The sequence below is a fragment of the Carassius carassius genome, chromosome 44, assembly GCF_963082965.1.
Source record: "Carassius carassius chromosome 44, fCarCar2.1, whole genome shotgun sequence".
Taxonomy (NCBI): Eukaryota; Metazoa; Chordata; class Actinopteri; order Cypriniformes; family Cyprinidae; genus Carassius; species Carassius carassius.
In genome coordinates, this window is record NC_081798.1 from 4,815,445 (window position 1) to 4,838,115 (window position 22,671).

The window sequence follows — 22,671 nt, forward strand, 5'->3', positions numbered from 1 at the left end:
GGCATTTACTATAGCCTATATCCAGAATAATTTAATAGGAAATCAAATTGAATTGAAAGCTTGTGATTTTAAACTGAATCATGAAATTTGTGTCAAAACCCAGCCCTACAAAAAATGGTATTCATTTAAGTGATTCATGTAATTCCTAACTGAATGTGAGAAGACATTAAATGTTTTGCATTTTAAATATATTGAGCATACCAATAAGAGTGAATGTGTGCACCTGCATATTTTAAAATGTTATTTGCAAGTTGTTCAAAATGACTTTGCAACTAGAATTAAACCTATAATTTTCTTCACTGTTATTTTTCTTTATACGTTATAAAAAATGGTGAAGCAAACTTAGTTGCTTTTCCATATACATAAGACCATATTTTAATTTCTGGAGTTTCAGGGACTTTAGAAGAGACTTTAGACTTTACCAGACACAAATCTAAGATGCAGAATGTAAAACCAAAAATCTTACTCAAATCTTGTTCTTAATCTCAAAGGTTAGATAAATATCTTGTTTACTCTGTTACACTCTCTCAGTTTGTTCCCCACAGTGTCCTCAGTACTACAGCCTGACCCACAGTGTAATGCTGACAGGTTTTTGGCCTCTTCCCCAAGTTCTTCAGATTATGGATGGTTGCTCCAAGAGATCAGGTGTATCAGTACGGGAGTCTGGCCGCTGTAACCTCGCCAGAGGGGCAGTGGGAGAGAGCTGACCTCCGACACTCACACTGCATGCTGCCTGCAATTAAATCCACTTCACGTTCAACCAGGACTGCAAAGGTAAAGAGGAGCAAAGTGTTTACCACTGTCCAGAGAGATGTTGAAAACAAATTGATTAATATGTGTGTGCATATATATTCATTAATGCTTTTTTCTTTTCTCATAAAAAAAATAGAATACAATTATTTATTTTAATCTTTCATTTTTAAATTCCAAAAGTGGAAAGGGAGCATGAAATGGATTGCTGTAACACTAGCCACCACACTGTGGCCCTGAGTAATAAATAACGTTGTGTCTACTTATGTTACTTATTATAAGAGATGCTCTCCTCCTGACCCACAAATCAGATTACAACACATATCAAGTAAACCTGACAAGTGAGTTGAAATGCTAATCAGATAGAGATGGATAGTAAATGTGACGGGGTCTTTGGCGTAGTGCTACTGCACTCAGCTCCAGGACTTTCACATAATAGCCATCTGTTTTTATGTATGCCAGCACATCTCAGCGATTTAAGAGAACAAGGGGTATTGTTTCTAAAAGATCTAGTATGCCCTTTAATCCTTTTTTGAGTAAGCTCCACTGAAGTGTGAAAAGTAATAAAAAAAAGTTCTAAACCTTTAAGCACTAGTGATTTGCATTAAAAATGTTTCGCCCTCCATGCTCAAAGCTAATATGCTAATATCTGTATGCTAGTGCACTCTATATGTTGATAAAATGAACTTTAAGAAGATCCACTACCATTACGAATTTGGGAGAAGGCAAGATTTAATTTGATTTATTTAATTTCTCGAAAGAAATTAATACTTTTATTCAGCAATGATGCATTAAATTAAAGTGAGCCTTATATTATTAAATTATACATTTATTGTTTTCAACACAGTAGGGTGTTTTCTGAGTGATCACGTGACACTGATTGGAACTGCAGAAAATTCAGCTTTGTCACCACAGATTTATATAATATTAATATAGAAAGCAAGTATTTAACAGCTTTGGGGAGAATAAAAGCCGTCTCTCTCATAAGCTCAAATGTATGTAATTGCATGGACAGAAATAACCAGTAAATTCTTCTGTTCTGGGTTTGGAATAAAATTATTTGGCAGAATAATTTTTAAGTGAGCTGTTCCTTTAAGAACAACTCATCATACTTATGATTATGTATTACTGTGTAATAGAAATAGTTGTGCTTAAAGATTACACGTCTGTATAAGAAATTTCCTTTGTGGAGTACAGGGGTGAATAGTCTGAGTGAACTCAATGAACTTGTCTCATTCCATGTGTACTTCACCTCATCTGCGGCAGGAGGTGTTTGTTTATTTGGTGAATGCCAATATTTTTATTTACACAAATGAAAGATATCTATCATTTGAATTCTAAGATATTTTTCATTAACAATAAGTACAATGAATAGATTTACAGTGTTTATTATTACTGATTATATTTACTACATACTGCTGCTAATCCTATATTTTTTTTAATATAAAAAGTGTAGTGTTTGTTACATCTAATACCTGTTAATAATAAACTACTTTAGTAAATCAGGTGAATTGTAAAATAGGTCAGTTACGCTGTGAGCAGATTTGGTAGTATTAAAGAGTATTTGTATATGTAAGCTTTTATTGTAAATTTCCTATAAAAAAGTTTTTATATATAAAGTTTCACATAAAGAAATTCTGTATACAGCTTTTGTATTTGCGGGAAGGTAATAATACATACTAATATTAAAGTTATTCTGTGTCTGTACGCCTGGAATAACAAACCCAATTCTGTCAGAAATCTGCCTGACTTTTACATCAAGTTTTAAAATCAAATATACTTTGCAAATGTTTGATTTGATATTCACACATGCATCTATTTCTGTTCATCAACATGGGTGCAAACTGTTTAAGGCTCTTGTCTCACATTAAATCTGGGATGGTGAGAAAAGTGTCAGCAATGCTGTCTGGATTTAGTTTTTTATAGGGTTAATGTTTTCCAAATTACTTGTGTGTGAGATTGAAAGTGAAGGGCGTGCTCCTGGCTGGGAGAAAAGTGTGTGAGCGCGGCCCTAATGCGGAATCTCATTAAGGCAACTGTCAGGATTCTTCTATTTTACTCTCACCTCTCCTATTCCGTAAGAGCCAGACTGTCGTTTCGAGTGAGTCTGCCGCCAAAGAGGCATTTACAAATAAATGAAAAATGTCACAATTGATTTTACTCTTCCAAGACTACAGCGTGTCAGCTTTGTCACAAACTGTCTTTGTTGTTCTCTGTCTTCCAGGTCCAGCACCAGCACGTGGTCGATAGTTACTGACTGGTTCGGGCCCTTTCCTGCCTCGGCTCCGGTAAGCCCTCAGACAATGACCTTTTATTTGTGTTGCTTTTATGTGTTCTGCATCTCATCCTCTGGCTGAAAATACCTCACTGATCAGCGTTCAGGAGGGGACGGCGGAGCAGGAAGCATGGAAGCGGGGGGAAATAAAGCAGGAAAATGGCGTGGCATGCTGATAGGAGTATAAGCGTAGTACGGTTTTTAACCCTTGCGTTGAAGCGCGTCTCCGGAAATGTTGAAGCAATGTTGCTCGCTGTTATGAGCACCATTTAACCCTAATATCCTAAAAATCCTTGCTATCTTCCTTTGGATGACGGATTTCTTGAATGGCCGTGTCGGTACCTGCTGGTTGCAGAGGATCACACTGCTGTAGTGAGTGGTGATATTTTCCCTTTGTGCCAACATGCGATACGATTGCTAAGCTTTTCCGTCAATCCATGCGTATTAAATTCTCATGCAGCTCCTGACGACCAGTCGATAACATCTTCTGCAAGGCAATCTTATAACAAAACATGTTAGTTTGACACAATTTTAAAAGATTTGCACATATAGATAACCTTTACTATTCATCTTCTCCTGATATACGTCTCTCACAACATTCAAATCATTAAATAAGAAAACGGCGGTTTTCGGGGGTTTTTTTTCCGGTGTGCTATATACATTTTTGTTGTGATATTTTTTGCGTAACGGAACAACAGCAAAATAAGCGAACATTTGAAATGATTGTTTCTGGTTTTGCTAATGATTTGTTATTTTTATACGCTGTTATAACTGCGATGTCCTTAATAAAATATTATTTGGCTTCGAATTTATTTTCTATTGCGTACTGCCTGCAGTCGCCATTTTAAAATATTCTGGCAAATAACTGGTATGCATGGTTTTAAATGTAACCGAAATAATAATTCATTACACACATATAAGCACCAAACATTTTACACCACACAGTGAGCTTGCAGCCAATCGACAACAACACTATCCATTTTCGTCGACCGAAAGAATTTCGTTTATTATTTTTCGTTATTATCCCTTGTGTATATGTTTTTTTGCATTTATTGTAGCATCTTATGACTAGCTGTCATTGTTACATTTTGCACTGTGGCTCTAGATAAACTGTATTTCAATCCTGTTCTTAATGAGATGACAGGCAATAAAACCACTTGACATGAAATGATATAAATTTGAGATGTTAGTGTGGTCAGGACTTAATAGTCAGTTCAATGCTTGTCACATGACATCAAGAGCAACACATCACACAGAGACAATCTTCTTCCCTTTTAATCTAAGACAGAGCTCTGAAAATATTCCAACCATCCCTTAAAACTTTACACAGAACATAACAATGGTAAATTCTGGACATTCAAATTGTAAAAGCTACAGTATAACTAACTACATTCCAATTGACTGCAGTCATTTACAGATAGTAATATATTGCCACGTACCTGTATGTCCAAACCAGGACCACCAGGCACAAAATTCCTTAGTGTGAAAAATAGTGGCCACTCGGGACACTTACTGCCCTGCTCTGACCCTGGTTGGACAGGGGAACTGGACAAAAGCTGTAAAGAAAAAGACCTGCAGTGTTTGTTCAAAGAGTGGAAATGGTGCGTGGCATTCACTTGGGTAACCATGGAACACAGCCAAGCACTCTTAAAAGGGGACGGCACAGGACACCTGTTGTGACCTTTCCCCGCCTGCCGAGCTGCAGCAGAAGGTTGAATGGGGTAGAGTGAATTAGAGACTAATTCCATCTCCTCTAGACATTGTTCGAACATGGACGCCCAATCTGTTCTCCCCAGAGCCAGCTTGGCATGGTCTGTTCCATAGATCACACAACAAAAGCATTTCAAAGCTTGGATTTGTGGAAGTTTGTCTCAAGAGGTTTTTGACCAAAATTGGGTCCATCATGGAGCCCTTTACAACAGCTTGACTCACTCGATAAATAGAGGGTCCATATAACGTTCCATTAGTCTGACTGTTCCTTTGTTAAAGGTGCATTTCACAAGCTTGTTTGGAGAGATTTTAAGATGCATGTAGAAACCATTCTGAAGCTCTTGATTGATAATTGACAGCTGTGGCTCTGGAGGTAATAACTCCCTTAAAACTGAGCTACTTTGAACTTCAGTTCCTCTGTTCTGTTTTATAAAGGTCATACTTGAGATACTTTAAAAGTTTAGGATGCAACAGATTTTCTTTGTTGCATGAGATACCTTATATCGATTAAATTATTTTGATTATTAATCAAATGGTTTTAAATAACATTTTATTATTATTATTATTATTATTATTATTATTTCACCTCTTTATGTTGATCCAAAAACCAGATATGCTCCTTTCTACTGTGGAATGCAAAGAGAAAATGCAAAGTTTTTCCTGCTCTTTCATGCATGCAGTTACAATGAATGGTGACTTGAAGCTTTAAGGCTTAAAAAAGACACAAAACATAAAAAATCTTATGTTCCATAAAAGAGCAAAATGTATGTTACTATTTGCTAAAAATCTTACCAAGCTGTCCTTGGCACAGTTGTAGGGTTCATGAGAAAAGTACTGTTGTCAATTTCATAAATGAATCACTCTTTGATTCAGACCTTTTCAATGGTTTATTCCAAAAATGGAAGGCTCTGATTCACATCTTCAACTCACTGACTTTATTATCCGGTTGTAGTGGTTAACAGTCCACTGGAGGAAAAAATGTATGAATGAATAACAATGTCAATTTTGTTTGATCCTCATACAAAACTTTTATATGGCTTCAAAATGCTTGAAATATAGTGCACAAGTCATATAAAATAATTTTATTTTTGATAATGTTATAATGCATTTATGTTCTTTTCTTAAAGTTTGTAATTGTATGTAATTGTATAGTAAAGCACAAACACTCCCCTGTCCCACACCAAACTTGTGCCACTGGTTAAGACAGTGTTATTAGCTCCTCTGGGTGCTGATGGTTAGGGAACAATCTTTCATTTTGTTCTGCTGATACAATGCATTAGTAGCTTTGAGGTAACAAAACCACTTTACTGAGGGTCTGAGGGTCACGTACACATTTATATTTTCTAGTATATAGCAATAAACTGATATCAGTATATTAGTTTATTATTTCTGTTTTCCACATAATGTTTATAAGCAATCACAAGTTTGGGGTCGGTAAGATTTTTTAAAATGTTTTTGAACTGTCTGAATTAAGTAAAATGACTTTATGCTAGACCCAAAGTTATATACTGATGGTAATACTACTTCTGCTTCCTTTTTTTTTTTTTGGCACCATTCAACTATTATTTAGATAACTGAATAAGATAATTTAATTTAAGGAATATGTATTATTAGATTTTATGAATGAAACAAAATTAAATCAAACATTGATCGAGCATCTGCCATTCAGTTTGGCAGTATTTGCATTCTGAGTTGTGGTTGGAATTTTTCTTTTTTACATCTGCTCTTTTATCTTGTGCTGCCTTTCAGTCACTTTGTTCAGGAAATGTAAATCTAGTTTGTTGTGCTATATCAACAACAATGTAAATGCATTAATTAATTAACAGTTAAGTAACATTTAACATAACACCTGCTTTTACAGTCTGCATGTTGAAACAACACTTCTTAAAGTTCATATGTTCAATGGTGTAGTAAATGAAAGTATACTGTGGCAGTAACAGTGATCCAAGTCTTGCAGCTTTCACAGCTCTTTGGTTTCAAAATATTTTTAATTAAAATACATTCTTCTTTAGAACTCATCAGTATGGTTGTTTGGTTTTGATTTAGTACTGTCATGCTGTAGAATTAATTTTGGATAGAGTTTGAGTCATTGGCAGAGACTCGTGGTGTCTTGATGTTATTGTCCTGTCTCATAAAATACTGACATGGACAATGAACGATTTCAGAATTTATTCTCCAGGTATCAGGACAACTGTAGCGCACCATGGGGAGCTATTCTCTCAAAGCTTACTTTTTTTTCCCTTTATATATGACAAGCTGAGTTATCTGCTCAATGGTCTTTGTGACAAATGCTAGCTTTGCATTATAATTCACATGACATTTCAAGTGATGAACAGAGAGCATCAGTCTACAGGTGGGATCGCCAGACACCACTCCTGCAGCCCCTTATCAGGCCTAGCACACAAATAATACAGCAGCTTCTGACATAGGTGACAGAAGTGACTTTTTACTGCCTCGTTGCTTAGATATCTTAACTGGATGCCTGAACAAGTGTAACATAGGTTTCACCGTAACTCAAAGTCTTTTTGTGCTGTGTGTCTCAAAAGTCTATATATATATATTTATATATACAAGTTTGCCACTTATTTATCCCAGTTAACGACAATGCTCTAAAAACTTGGCTAACATTCTGGCTAGGTTGTTATGAATGAATGTTTTCCAGTTGCAGTAATACCATTCATTTAAAGTGATCTGTTTTTAATAATGTTCTTAAAATGTTAGAAGCAATGTGACCCTGGACCACAAGACCAGACTTAAGTCGCTGGGGTATGTTTGTAGCAATAGCCAAAAATACATTGTATGGGTCAAAATTATTGATTTCTTTTTTTTTTTTTAAGTAAAGATTATGTTCCATGAAGATATTTTATAAATTTCCTACTGTAAATATATCAAGACTTAATTTCTGATTACTAATATGCATTGCTAAAAACTTCATCAGATTCCAGATTTTCTAAAAGTTGTATCTCGGCCAAATATTGTCAGATCTTAACAAACCATACATGAATGGAAAGATTATTTATTCAGCTGTCAGGTGATGTAGAAATTTGCCTTATGACTGGTTTTGTGTTCCAGGGTCACAAATTTTAGTTGGTAGAAATATAATTTTCATAACTTTTGGTTAGCTGGTTCTGCGTTAACTAACAGCAAGGTGACTGGTTTAAAAGCAACATGCATAATTATATTAAAAAGTCATTCCTAATCTGAAGCCAATCCAATAAAATAAAGAAACTAATTGTTCTAAAAATCAATTAACATGAGCACACACACACACACACACACACACACACACACACACACACACACACACACACACAAAAAGTCTTGTCTTACTTGCTTACTAATTGTTTTTGTTTCTATAATTTGTCACCTCACTTTCCCAAATGAACGATTGTGATGTTAATTTCCAATTGGTTAAACTGATAGTGTTTCAACAGTCCCCAGTCTATATAACAGTCTTTTATATTTAGCTCCTCGGATTAGATACAGACTGTTGAGAGACGCAGGTGATTAGATGCATCCCTTGAGTAGACAAAAATAGCTGTACAAAAAAAGCATACTGAAGCTGTTCTGTTAAAAAATGAGGAGTTGATGTGGGGTTACACATTTAAACAAATGCTTGTCCTCATATATAGTTGGTTTTGAGTAAAAGTGCCCGATAAGCAGGGCTCAAAGCTCTAGTGTTTGAGTTGCATTCTTGAAAATCCCTTAGAGATAGCGCACGTTTGTGTGCTGCAGCTGTTAATAATGGCTCACTTCCACATTAGACTGTTGCATTGCAACCTGTTCAGAGACTGATCACTTAATTAATGAGCACAGTCTGATGATAGACTAACAAGGGATAATTAATGTGACAGCAACTTATTTTTCCAATATCGCAACAAAGCCCTGCTGTCAATGACAATAAAATGACTGAAATAAGTTTGTGAATGAAAAATAGTAACTAAACAATTTTTTTCAAACATAGTTTATGCTGTTGAATTTTTTGCATACGTTAATGTCTTAATTACAAAACAGTACCACCATTACGTTTTTGCCATTACACTAACAAAAAAAAGTAAAACTCGATAAAGAAAAAAATCGATAAAACGAGGATTCTTCCACAATATGAACACTTCGATAAATGTTCAATATAATGTTTATGCACCAAAAAGGGAACAAAACAGTGCTACTCATTTGAACCATGTCAAACAGACTATTTATACACTCGGCAGAGAGTTCAAACGCCAACGCAGCTGCATTTACTCAGTGATAAGTCTCAGTCACATGAGCACTAAACAGCACTGTGATCCAGTCTGAAGCACTTCAGTTCAGCAAAGAACAGAAATGACTTTGTGATTCACACTAGTTTAAAGTCAGATGAAACAGTGCTGACAAACACTGTTTGAAACGATACAGTCAGAAGGTTTTTCAATTTACAAATCGCTATCATTTTCAATGGATTTACTGTTGTAAAACTAACTGCACCATGCTATTTTAGCAGAAATGTGGGATATATTTATATCGAACTATATTATATTATTAATACACTGTAGCTATGTATTAAATGTATTAAAAGAGTGATGGATAATTGCAGTATTTTTGTGATTAAGCTATAGTGTATTTGCATTTGTACTAAATGTATACTGTCAAAAGCTACTAATGTGCATTTCTAAGAAAATAATAGTATTAGCATTGCAGCCTGCACTGCAAACTGCTGAAGATGTGTTAGTCAGGCAAGACTAACCTGCTTTATGATTTTAAACAATATCACTCATTAGAAATGTATTAATTAATTCAATATTTTAGATATCCAGTTAAGCAACTGGAAATGTGTAAAGAATTAAACAATTTAAAGTGTTTATCATGCTCTGACCATAAAGAGTAGTTTAGAATTTAACTTTTTTTTTTATCTGCCATTAAACTTGCAATAAAGAAGGAATAAAGATTTGAAATTCATTGTGATAATTATTGATATCGACTGATATGGCCATAGCACCTATCCTACACTATCCAGTTGCCCCATTTCTTATGAAGAAAATGTAATGTTTAGTATGTGTATTTCCTCTTTGTTATGTTTCATAACCAATAACTCTCTATACTGGTGTTTGAATGGCATGAATTGTATTGTCCTGCTGAAGCATCATTCTGTAGGCTGGAGATATAAGAATGAGGAGTCCAGCTGGTAGCACAAGTGAGATTGGGGCATTCAGTTCTGTCAATACATCAAGAGCTTCCTTTATGAATAAAGCCAATGATTAGATGCTAAGAGGATTTGCTGCCCATGACTGTTATTTAGGAGAAGCAACCACTATTCAGGGTAAAATAAGTGTAAGATAAAGGAGAATAAGAAACCTTGCAGCCATTGGGGCTGTTTAGACTATGATTAAAGAGATTATCTTCTGGCACTTTTTATTGTGCCACCCAGAACCCTGCTCTCTAAAAACTCCCTTTGATTTAGACGAACACTTTGAGCTATATCAGTAATCCAATAAGCAACTCCCTACCCTAATAACGATTATTATTATTTATTATAATTTTGTGCCTCCGAATATATGCAATAAGCTTTCCAGGGATTGTTTTGCATTTTTGACTAGTATATTGTTAGGAAATGTTCTTTATTAGTGAGGAGGTCTAAGAGAGATCTAAAATAGTTATGAGTCAGAGCAGAACTTTTCCCCTGCTTTTTTTAACTAAAATATTTCTCACACTGGAACTGAAAGGCAAAGAAAAAAAGACTCCAAATATTTTTACCAATCAAATTTGAAAAATAAGCAGTCATGTGACATTGGTTTTATACAACAGGTAACTTAAATGTAACATGTTTGAGACACATTATTGTTGATTACTTTGTGTACTTTGCTTCACCAACAGAAATTTTTCCAAACAAAGAACAATCAGTCGTTGGTTCTCCAACAATCACAAGCTTGAGTGAATCAAAGTTTTTGAAAAAATCGGATGAGAAAATGAATTCCCTCATTTTGAAAGAACTGGTTGAGTGTATGAATCAGTGAGTCACTCATAAAGATGGCCACCAAAGTAATATGCAGAAATGACCCTCACTATTTTAACTAAACTAACTTCTAAATGGTTCTGATGCATTTGGTTTATTTAACTCATACAAAAGTATCCTGTTGGTCAGTGTTTCTGTCTTTGTGGCTACTTTTCAATGAAGCTCTGTTTGAGTTAGTTTCATTTTTACTCTTTTATTTTACATCTAAGCATGCCTTAACGCATCTTTGCAGAGCTGCACAGAAGGCTATCCATGCCACAGGTATTGATCGAAAAAGATGCTGGACACAAGAGCTGTTCTCGTGGGGCTTTTTAATGGAAACACATTGTGATAAATCACAAGCTTCCATCTCAGGATTGATAATGTTGCTTACCATTTACAAGTCACTCTCCCCAGATAGCATCCAGGATTAATCAAGTATTGCACAGCCTTTCTCCTCAGAAAGGGAGAAAACAAGTGACAATACGTGTTATTGACGTCAACAGGTTAAAGTGATATATATATATATATATATATATATACTGTAGATAGCATAGAATTATGAACGTGTTTTTGTTGTTGTTGTTTCAGATTTGTTTTGTCATTTAGACATTTGCAGATGTCTTTTATCAAATCAGTTTGAGGTCTGTTTTGTTGTTTCTGTTGGAGCAGATTATAGGATGTGATCATTTTTAATAATAAGGTCATGAAAATGTATTTTCTAAGCTGAGGGATGTGCAGGTGCAAAGAAAAAGTCGAGACATCTTGTGCATAATAAAACTGATAACAGGATTTACTAAACAGTAAAGGTCAAGTCTTAAAGGGGTCATATGACATTGCTAAAAAGAACATTATTTTGTGTTAATGCAATGTGTTAATGCAGTTTAAGGTTCAAAAAACACATAATTTTCAACATACTGTACATTACTGTTTCTCCTCTATGCCCTGCCTTTCTGAAACTTTTGATTTTTACAAAGCTCATCATTCTGAAAAGTGAGGTGTGCTCTGATTGGTCAGCTATCCAGTGCATTGCGATTGGCAGAATGCCTCAAGTGTGGGATGGAAATGTTACGCCCCTTTCCACAGCGGTTCCTAAACCCAGTCCTCGCGCCCCCTTGCTCTACATATTTTGCATGTCTTAGTTAACACACCTGATTAATTTAACCAGCTCAGTAGAAGAGAGCTACGTGCATGAACTGTGTTCCAATTGATATGATCCCTGAATCATGTTCATTGCTTCCTTCTCCCTGAGCAGGGGAAATCCGTTGAAGTTTACTTCACTTCCAAACATTTATTCATGGATTTGCACTTCACTGCTGCCTGTCACGCCTCATAAACATAAAACCATGTCTACATTTGTGATTGGAGAAATGACAAACAAGTGCTTCTATACACTGCTTAAAACTAGTGTTTGAATCATCTGTGGCAAATTCTTTAAATATGTAAATGTACTTCATACTTACAGAGTCAGAAGCGCCAGAGTGTCTTTGCACAGTTGTAACTGCCCCACTTTATAGAAACAGACAACGGCATTGTAGGCTACTCTCACAGGAAACAGTGGTTAGTCTTGTAAATAAAACTTAACCACTCATTTCTAGTTGGAAGGCAAAACAAAGTAGCTTGGCTTTCACAACCAAATACAGCATCTCCACAAAATGGCAGCAGCGGCAACAGCTAGAATAAAAGTTATGTCTTCTTTCTTTGTGTGAACATTTGGGCGGCGTTATGCAAATCTTCCCACGTCATATGGAAGCACATGGGGAGGGCATGGACAAGTCTTAACTTTGATAAAGAATATCTCTTTGGACTTTAGATTAAGCAACTTTACAGATCTTCTTTATGCACCAAGAGCTTGTAACACTCAAAAGGGAAAGGAAAAACAGAAATCGCATCATATGACCCCTTTAAAACTTACTGTATTTATATTAAACTTCTCAATAATGTTGCAAATCACACTCATATCTTTATGTTGTGCATTATTTTGTTTTGTTATGTAGCAACTGTTAATAAACCAGCACATAACTTGTAACATAGTAATTTAGTCCTAGTAAATTAAGTTCATTTTTATGGTGGCTGTCAGGCTAAAACACAAAATTTTGACACTGAGGTCAGGAGTTTATTCTTTTTTTAACACAAAAACTATTGCAGGTTAAATTAGGGATGGGCGATATGAACAAAATCTTATATCACGATGTAAGTCATTTTATTTCACGGTAACAATATATATGAAAATATAGTTATTTTTGCTTTAAATAAGTTCTTTATGATTTAAAATGTTCAGAATTATTGTCACCGATATCACAAAAAAAAAAAAAAAAAAAAACTCAAGCTCACTGAAAACAAGTACATTAAATAGACAGTGATTTAGAAAAAAAAACTAATTACAAACAATATGACAACAAAACTACAGTAGAACAAATAAATAAGAAATGCAACATGCATTGTATAAAGTAATCAAATGTATAAAAACGCTACATATTCCTCACTATGTAAATTAGATATAAATTTCTTCTTTTTTTCCTTATTTTCTCTATTCTTATGTTTGATTAACATGAATGATAGACAGCAGGAAGATTAGACTGCTGTCACTTTAAGAGCTGCTCGAATCAAATATACTGTAACATGTTTTCTTTCTCAGCTGTTTGCTTTCACTTAAGATATAAATCACTGTCTTTACAAGGATAACTGCAAAGATGGTCATTTTGACATACAAGTGTGTGTATTTAATCTTTCAAGTCCTATAAAGCGGCAAAAATAACTCTGTCTCCGCATATAGCAAAATGAGTTATTACGGCTTGAAATAATTTTTTAACCCACAATGCTTAAAAATGTGTGCAAACGATACATTTTCGTGACCACATAACACAGCAATGTCATGTGAGTGTGTAACCACAATATAGACAATAGTTCTAGCAGTTTATCATGTCTACCCATATATTGGCCAACCCTAGGTTAAATGTAGTTAGCGGTACTTAGCAGACCAACCCAAGATAAAGTTTTAAATTAATGTAAAGTAATTTGAAAGTAGATATTTTACAAACACGTTTAATTTCGTACTCATTTCTTACCTAGTGCCTTGGCAAACCTGGACAAATTGATGGCCAGATTGATCTAGTGTTTGGTCATTACAATTAGCTATTTAGTTTGCATTACCCCACTGTTATGAAATGTCAGGTATCCTAAATATATTTTTCATTGTTTTTGACATTTACAAGAGTGCTGAGGAGTTTGGTGATATTTGAGCGTTGCTGTCGATTGTTGCAGAAAAACACACTGGACGTCAAGAACATTTCAGAGACCCAATACAACTCCGTTTATAATTCCCACTGAGACTCATTATAAAGCCAAGACTGAGAGAAGTTATTAATTCCGAGGATTTTGATATTAGTTTTGAGGGGGCAGGCAGTCTACTGTAGCGTGAAAGCAAGATCTGTGAGCAGAGGATAGAAGGGAAAGGACTGAGGTGACAGGGCAGGCTGCTGTTTTAAGTTACCTCTACAGTCACCACTGAACTACAAAGTGAATCCATACTGCTCTGAATTCAAGCCATCCTTCTTATCTTCAAGCCATCGCTGAAACGGAAGGCTACCTCAGAAAAGAATGCACTGGCTCTATATTCCTCTCTAGAATTTTGGATAAGACACATTTTGTTAGGAGAAATGCAGTCTTTTAGCTGTTCTGTTAGGTTCAGTTGTAGAGTTTCTCTTTTTAATGTGCTGTCAAACAGGGCTCCTGATACTTCGAAAGTAGGTCCTGTTACTCAAATAGAAACAGAGTTTACTCTGGGGGTTCTGGGTAGGGAGAAGAGTTGTGGTTGTAGTGTATGAAAAATATATTTTTTGTCATTTTGTATTCAAAATACAATTGGAGATGTCAGGTTTCGCTGTTTTTTTTTTTTAGATAAAGAGCCCAGTGCTCATTGCATCATATTCTAGACAACATTTATCTACACTGCAGCAAAAAACAAAACAAAAAAAACACTTAGTGTCTTAGTTTCTCCAATGCAAACTGTGACGAGTGGGGCGGGGCCGAGGGACATGGGAGCGAGGCCGGGGGAGTGATTGGAGATGAACTACACCTGTTCGACCCACCGGTCTCGAGGCCCATGGAGGAGATGGAAGGATATAAAACTGGAGCGACGACAGTGAAGGACGAGAGAGGACCAGGCCTGGGCTTTTAGTTGTGTTTTGGGTTTTATTTGAGCGCACCAGTCGTCCGTGAGGGGCTGGTGCGCTGTTTTGTGTTTATTTTGCTTTATTAAAATGTTTTTGATTGTCCGCCGGTTCCCGCCTCCTTCTTCCGGATGAATACAAAGGTTAATTCATTACACAAACATTCTTAAATCAGAATAAATTTTCTTGTGAAACAAACTGACAAAATATTAAGTCTTGTTTTCTTGCAATTTTTTTTTTTTTTTACGAGAATTACGTTTGTTTAAAATACAAATATAAACAATTCAAAGGTTAAACAAAATTATTTTACTCCATTGGCAGATATTTGTTTTAAACAGAACACATTTTATTATTATACATTTTTAAGAAAACAAGACTTAATATGTATTAATGTGTCATATTACTGTATTTTGATTTAAGACTAAAATATTATTATTTTTATTATTATTATTATTTTTTTGTTGTGGAAAACAAGACAGAAATACTCATATTTGTATTTATTTTTTTATTTATTTTTTGCTACTGTACAAGCCTCCTGTTAATAATCTGTTATACTTGTAAAGTTTATTTACTACATATAGTCATGTAAAGGATATATTTGTACTGTTTGCTTGCAATTTATTTGATGGGGGATTGTTGTCATGGTCATGTTTTTTTCCTGTTCAGATTATTACATTATGGTAACCCTGGATTTGGACATTATGTTTTTCGTTCTCTGCAAACATTATGGAAATACTGGAAATAGATTAGATTGATAGATATATTAATCAATGGAGTAAGTCAAGTGCAATAACCACATTCATGCAAATACAGAACCTCAGATGGAGGCATCGACAGTGGGTGAAGGAGAGAGGCTACATTTGCCTGCTGTTAAAGCTCTTGATCAATGCAAATTTCATTCCTTGGTTGACATATTTCCAATTGAAACTGTATGTTTAGGCAGGAAATATTGAGAGATTGTACCTTCTTTTAAATAGCTAGCTTTCGTTTACATTACAGCTCATTTGATTGGTATCAAATTTGTGTCAAACGGGGCCTAAATACAAATGATAAGTATTTTTTCCATTCAAATTTTATTCTTCAGGCATTGTTTTGGTGGAATTTATCATTTGATATTGGGGGATGAAATGGTCCTATTTGTATGTGAGTAGATCTTAATTACAGTATAGGTTAGATGCACTTTTTAATTTAACATGAATGAAAATGAGGCTGTGAGGGATAGACTAAAAGTATTTACAGTGGCACACACTGTATAAATAAAGATTCTGGATTGTGTAATTTTACAGCTCACAACTTACAAAACTGATATGGAGTTTTTGTCTACTATTCTGGAAGAGGTTTTATCAGCTGAACAAATGGTACAAACAGTCCACTGTACTGAACGCACTGTACTTCTATCCTCACAGCCTAATTTTCATTCCTCTCAAATATAAAAAATGGCACTACCTTAACTAAGTTCTATTGGAGACAGTGAAAGGTCGATTTACTAGAGGCTTTTACTCATTCAGCGCTGTTAGAGATCTTGTGTGATCAGGACAATTACTGCAGTCTTGTCTCTTTTTTTTTCTTCACTACCTTAAATGCAAAACACCTCCACAGTTGTTTAATGTGTAAAAAATGTGGCTACTGGTGTAAAAACTAAACGCATAGCAATCGCAGATAGCAGCCATAACAGATGGTTTATTTATTTTTTGTCTGAAATATATCTTTCCTCATTATTTTTGACTTAAGAGTGGTTGTGGCAATTTGTGACTTGAATGTACAGTATGAGGCTTTAAGTACGTCTGCACAGCAGACTGAAATGAACTGTGCAACAAAAAAATTCTACAGATAGTCTGCCATGAAAACATGTTTTATGCAGTGCTGTAGACTGTAATCAGTGATGTTGAACCAGTCTGCCAGCATATAATGCAAGATATAGCCAGGTGATGTGATGTCTTCCTTTTTTACCAGTCAGACAAAGCTTTAATTTCACTATAGGAAATGACTGTGTGGACAAAGCATGGTTAGCAAAGACTCCCTACGTGTGGAAGCACTTTACCAAACAGTTGCATTTATTATTTTATGGGTGAACTAACAATGGACAATAATCCTTGACTGCATTAATTAATCTCAATTTATATATAAACTAGTGCTGTCAATCGATTAATAAATGAACTAATAATCCCACAGGTTTCTGAAATTAATCGTGATTAAATGTGATTAATCCCATCTGACATTACTGTTTTTAAATATCCGCTTATATTGCAATAATTTCACATTCAATATTCAAATTAATGTAGAAACAACATAAAGACGGTATATTTTTAATATTTGTTTAGTGGCATCTTTATGACTGAAGGCAAGTATCACTAATACCAATACTAGTAATGTCTCTGCGAGAAAAAAACAAAAAAAAAACAACTATTATTAAACCCTTGACTATAGCTATTCGACATATAAACATATACAGTATAATCGAGAGCTAACATTTATTAGACTTTAAAAAATAACAACTTCTAATTTAAGTTAACTTTAAAAAAAACATTATAATAAATGTCATATTTACATGTGCCCTTCAGCAAGTAGGACATAAGGAAATGTAATAAAGTTATCAAACACTAACTTCTAACTTAAATATAGATGAATCTTTGAAGCTAAAAAGGTTATTGATTTCTTATTTTTTCTTTTGTTCTTTGAATAACAGACATCACAGCAGGGCTATTAGGTTATTTGGCTGCTATTACTTTAAGAGCTGCCACTGCTGAATGTGACACAATCTGACATGCTCATAGTTGTTCAGAGTTCTACATTATCAACCCATACATGTTCAGCGACCGCGAGCTGCATTGCACACAGGGCTGTAATGTTGACTATCATTAAAAGTATATGAATGGCGGCAATACCGGCATATTTAAAAAGAATAGTGCAAGCAACACTACACACCCACATGAAAACAGCAAGTGCAACTGGTGTTTATCATAGCAAAGGCAACTTTTCATATGAATTCCGTGAGCAGAGAATGAGAGCGCTGAAGTTAAAGGGGTTAGAAGAAATCTCTAGCGATAATTCTGACGTTTGACACTTATAGGACTCTTTTAGGATTTTCAAAATTTGTTTCAGACAACTAAATCGTGGCCAAAATCGCACATTGTGAGGCGGGCTCTGACAGATGTTCTACTGAAGCTCCTCGTCACCTGTACCGTTTCCGCACTCATTTGACTAGTGCCTGGCACTGAGGTGGAGTGCACATCTGTAAAGTCTCCAGTGAACATCAAGTACACTAACAAGTTATTCTTTCTCTTAGTGAAATTCTATAATGCATTTTTTCTTTGGTTTTGTTTATAATATATCACAATCAAGCCTGCTGTATTGACATTTTCTATTGTCTCTGGCTCTTCATGTGTGAAGTGAGTGTTATGCCAGATGCTAATCTTGCTGGCCTAATTGTCCACATGTCTTTAAGTGTAAGCATCTTGAAACATTGATTGGTACTGCGATTCCATCACAGCAGATTATCAGAGTAACAAGTGACTGCGGTGGTGATGTGCTGCTTCCCGCCTGCTCTTCCTGCTGAGAGCATTAGCCATGATACAAACATGCTAATGGCAACAGCCTGAGGTAAATACTAGAGAAAACCATGTGCTGCCTTAACACCTGATGTGAATGTACAGTCGTGGCCAAAAGTTTTGAGAATTACATAAATATTAGTTTTCAAAAAGCTTGCTTCTTAACTGCTTTTAGATCTTTGTTTCAGTTGTTTCTGTGATGTACTGAAATATAATTACAAGCACTTTATACCTTTCAAAGGCTTTTATCGACAATTACATGACATTTATGCAAAGAGTCAGTATTTGCATTGTTGGCCCTTCTTTTTCAGGACCTCTGCAATTTGACTGGGCATGCTCCTAATCAACTTCTGGGCCAAATCCTGATTGATAGCAACCCATTCTTTCATAATCACTTCTTGGAGTTTTTCAGAATTAGTGGGTTTTTGTTTGTCCACCCGCCTCTTGAGGGATTGACCACAAGTTCTCAATGGGATTAAGTTTCCAGGCCATGGACCCAAAATTTCAACATTCTGGTCCCCGAGCCACTTAGTTATCACTTTTGCCCTATGGCACGGTGCTCCATCGTGCTGGAAAATGCATTGTTCTTCACCAAACTGTTGTTGGATTGTTGGAAGAAGTTGCTGTTGGAGGGTGTTTTGGTACCATTCTTTATTCATGGCTGTGTTTTTGGGCAGATTTGTGAGTGAGCCCACTCACTTGGATGAGAAGCAACCCCACACATGAATGGTGTCAGGATGCTTTACTGTTGGCATGACACAGGACTGATGGTAGCGCTCACCTTTTCTTCTCCAGACAAGCCTTTTTCCAGATGCCCCAAACAATCGGAAAGGGGCTTCATCAGAGAATATGACTTTGCCCCAGTCCTCAGCAGTCCATTCACTATACTTTCTGCAGAAGATCAATCTGTCCCTGATGTTTTTTTTTGGAGAGAAGTGGCTTCTTTGCTGCCCTTCTTGACACCAGGCCATCTTCCAAAAGTCTTGGCCTCACTGTGCGTGCAGATGCGCTCACACCTGCCTGCTGCCATTCCTGAGCAAGCTCTGCACTAGTGGCACTCCGATCCCGCAGCTGAATCCTCTTTAGGAGACGATCCTGGCGCTTGCTGGACTTTCTTGGACGCCCTGAAGCCTTCTTTACAAGAATTGAACCTCTTTCCTTGAAGTTCTTGATGACCCTATAAATTGTTGATTTAGGTGCAATCTTAGTAGCCACAATATCCTTTCCTGTGAAGCCATTTTTATGCAACGCAATGATGGCTGCACGCGTTTCTTTGCAGGTCAACATGGTTAACAATGGAAGAACAATGATTCGATCACCCTCCTTTTAACATGTCAAGTCTGCCATTCTAACCCAATCAGCCTGACATCTCCAGCCTTGTGCTCGTCGACATTCTCACCTGAGTTAACAAGACGATTACTGAAATGATCTCAGCAGGTCCTTTAATGACAGCAATGAAATGCAGTGAAAAGGTTTTTTTGGGATTAAGTTAATTTTCATGGCATAGAAGGACTATGCAATTCATCTGATCACTCTTCATAACATTCTGGAGTATATGCAAATTGCTATTATAAAAACTTAAGCAGCAACTTTTCCAATTTCCAATATTTATGTAATTCTCAAAACTTTTGGCCACGACTCTAGGTGCTATTGCAGGTATAACAAAATTATAGAGCTATGAATTCGCCACCTATTCAAGTGGGAATGAAGGCCTTCTTGAATTTAATGCTGAAAAAACAACAAAAACCGTTAAACCATGTCATGATCTGCTTTTGAGGTAATATCATATTATCGCAGGTGCAGTTCTGGTGCCTCTGTCTCACTGCACTGTACAATGCACACTTGAAGTGCACACACACACTTAGGCCCCGTTTACACGATGGGAAAACGCAGATATTTCCCTGCGTTTTGGCCTGTCATTTACACGAAAACGCCATTTTTATCCCTGAAAACGATTATTTCTAAAAACTCCGGCCAAAGTGGAGATTTCTGAAAACGCCGGTTATGTGTTGCCGTGTCAACTGGGAGAAACGGGGTTTTAGGTTCTCAAACGTCACATTATGCGCCAGAAAATGCTTAACGTCATGTGAGCGCCCTATGTTTAGAGTTTGTTTGGGTAACGTTACTGTTTGATCATGGATGCTGTTAAGGTGGTACTCATTTTTACGTTTGTGCAAACGCTTTTGGTCTGTTTGCATTTGCAAACACAACTGCTGTATTATATCATGTCTGTGTTGTTTTGAAAGGAACAGGAAGTTGCTCGATTTTGAGGATTCTGATTGGCTTGCATGGCTTTATCCTTCTCCCTACACTGCCGCCCATAGGTTTGGCATAGTTATGATGGCGCTCGACGGCGTATTTATGCGGGTTGATGTAAACGACAACTTTTTTGAAAACGATGTTGTGTGCACGATGTTATTTTTGAAAACGGAGGGGGGGAAATATTCGTTTCTCTAAATACCCGGCTATGTGTAAATGTGGCATTAGTTATCTTTTGCATCTGATTGCATTTACGCTGTCGAAAACAAACAAGGTTTACATATAAATAGGGTGGCCATATTTGTCATTTATATGGGACATTTCCTGGTCAGCATTTTTATATTTAATTAAATTAATTACAAGATGTTTCAATTAATCTAATTAACCACAATTAATCACAAAATAAAATTGACTGTGGAAAGATTATTTAAAACTATTTTCTTGTTAAATGAAAAAGTATCAAGCAGACATTACAAATTGTAGCTTTAGATATATTTTATTTGATTCAACAAAATTTATTATACATAAACATAATACACATTTAGTCTACAACGGTCTAACATAAACTATGGAACATAAAAGAAGATGATTTGAGAAAAAATGTTTGTTCATACAATGAAGGTAATTGGTAACTAAAACAGCTTTGTTGCCAACAGTCTTCAAAATACCTTCTTTTATGTTCCACAAAAGAAAGTAAGTCATTCAGATTTGGGTAAATGATGACAGAATAAATAAAAAAGAAATTGGAGTGAACTATCCCTTGAATGTTTTTATTATTATCATTTTATAAATATATATATATATATATATATATATATATATATATATATATATATATATATATATAAATCAGGGGTTCTCAAACCTCTCCAAGAAGTACTCCCAGCATTGTCTCCCTATATCTGACACCGGTCTTGCTGTCTCCACTAATGACCTGATAAGTTGAATCAGGTGTGATAATTGAGGGCGACATACAAAATGTGCAGCGTACTCTAGGACAGTTTTGAGAACCACTGAATTAAATTATACTCTAAATAAGACACTAAATCTGCCAGCTGGTGTCGGTAAGAATGGCTGATTCATTCAGGAATGAAGTAAATTGCCCTCTTTATGAATGGGGCTTTGAATCATTGATTCACATGATTCGTTCAAAACGTTGATTCATTCAGAAACTAAACAATGCTGTGCTGCTCGGAGATGCAGAAAAATTCTGCTGTGGCTTTAAAGGTAATATGTTTCTCTGCAAAACTTTGTGTTTAAAATATAACAATGTTAACTTTTTATTTAATGAAATGTTCATTTTAAACTTGAGATATTCAGGACAGAAACAGCACTTGTCTGATATTGCTCTCGCTGCTCGTGTGATATGGCTTATCGTATGATATAAATATAAGACAAAGGTTAGGGTTAGTTAGACAAAAGTTGGAGTTAGGGGGTGTGCCTGAAGTGTTAATCCTTATAAGGGAAAACAACTAATGATTCCTAACACTGGATGTGAATGGCGTGGCTTGGTGTAAAAACAAATACTATAGAACCACTGATCTATAAACGAGATTCAATGGACATATAAAGATATATATATAGATCACTCAATAGAACTCAGTATAATCAGTGATGCTGTTTACACAGAATGCGATGTGGCGTGACACAGGACAAATCCCTGACAGTAAATGCTTCTGCGTTCTATTTATGACATACTAAGACAATTTCACATGATTTTCAACGGTCTCTTTGTCGCGTCCACTGTAGACAGTCTTTAGCTGACGCGGCGCAGCGCCACATGACAACTGTTGCATTACCCTTTTCTACTGTCTACTTTGTATCCTCTGTTGCAAGGATGAGTTAGCAGAAAACATTCTTCCCCTGCTCCATTTTGTTTGGTAAGCTCTTAATCATAATTACTGGGCTTTGGTGAATTCACTTTTTGTGTTCTTTCAGCAAGAAATAAGAGTCTCAGTCTCTAAGCTTCTATTGATTTATTTTCAATGA

General features: G+C 35.7%; 1 protein-coding gene across 1 annotated transcript in view; it reads left to right on the top strand.

Annotated features, from left to right (window-relative positions):
• Positions 1 to 2,639: 2,639 nt before the first annotated feature.
• The window catches only part of LOC132126674 (inactive N-acetylated-alpha-linked acidic dipeptidase-like protein 2), a 254,781-nt gene continuing 234,749 nt past the window's right edge, over positions 2,640 to 22,671 (top strand). The window contains exon 1 of the mRNA XM_059538097.1: positions 2,640 to 3,397. Coding sequence (XP_059394080.1) covers positions 3,352 to 3,397 — 46 coding nt within the window. The 5' untranslated portion in view covers positions 2,640 to 3,351. The remainder of the gene's footprint in view (positions 3,398 to 22,671) is intronic.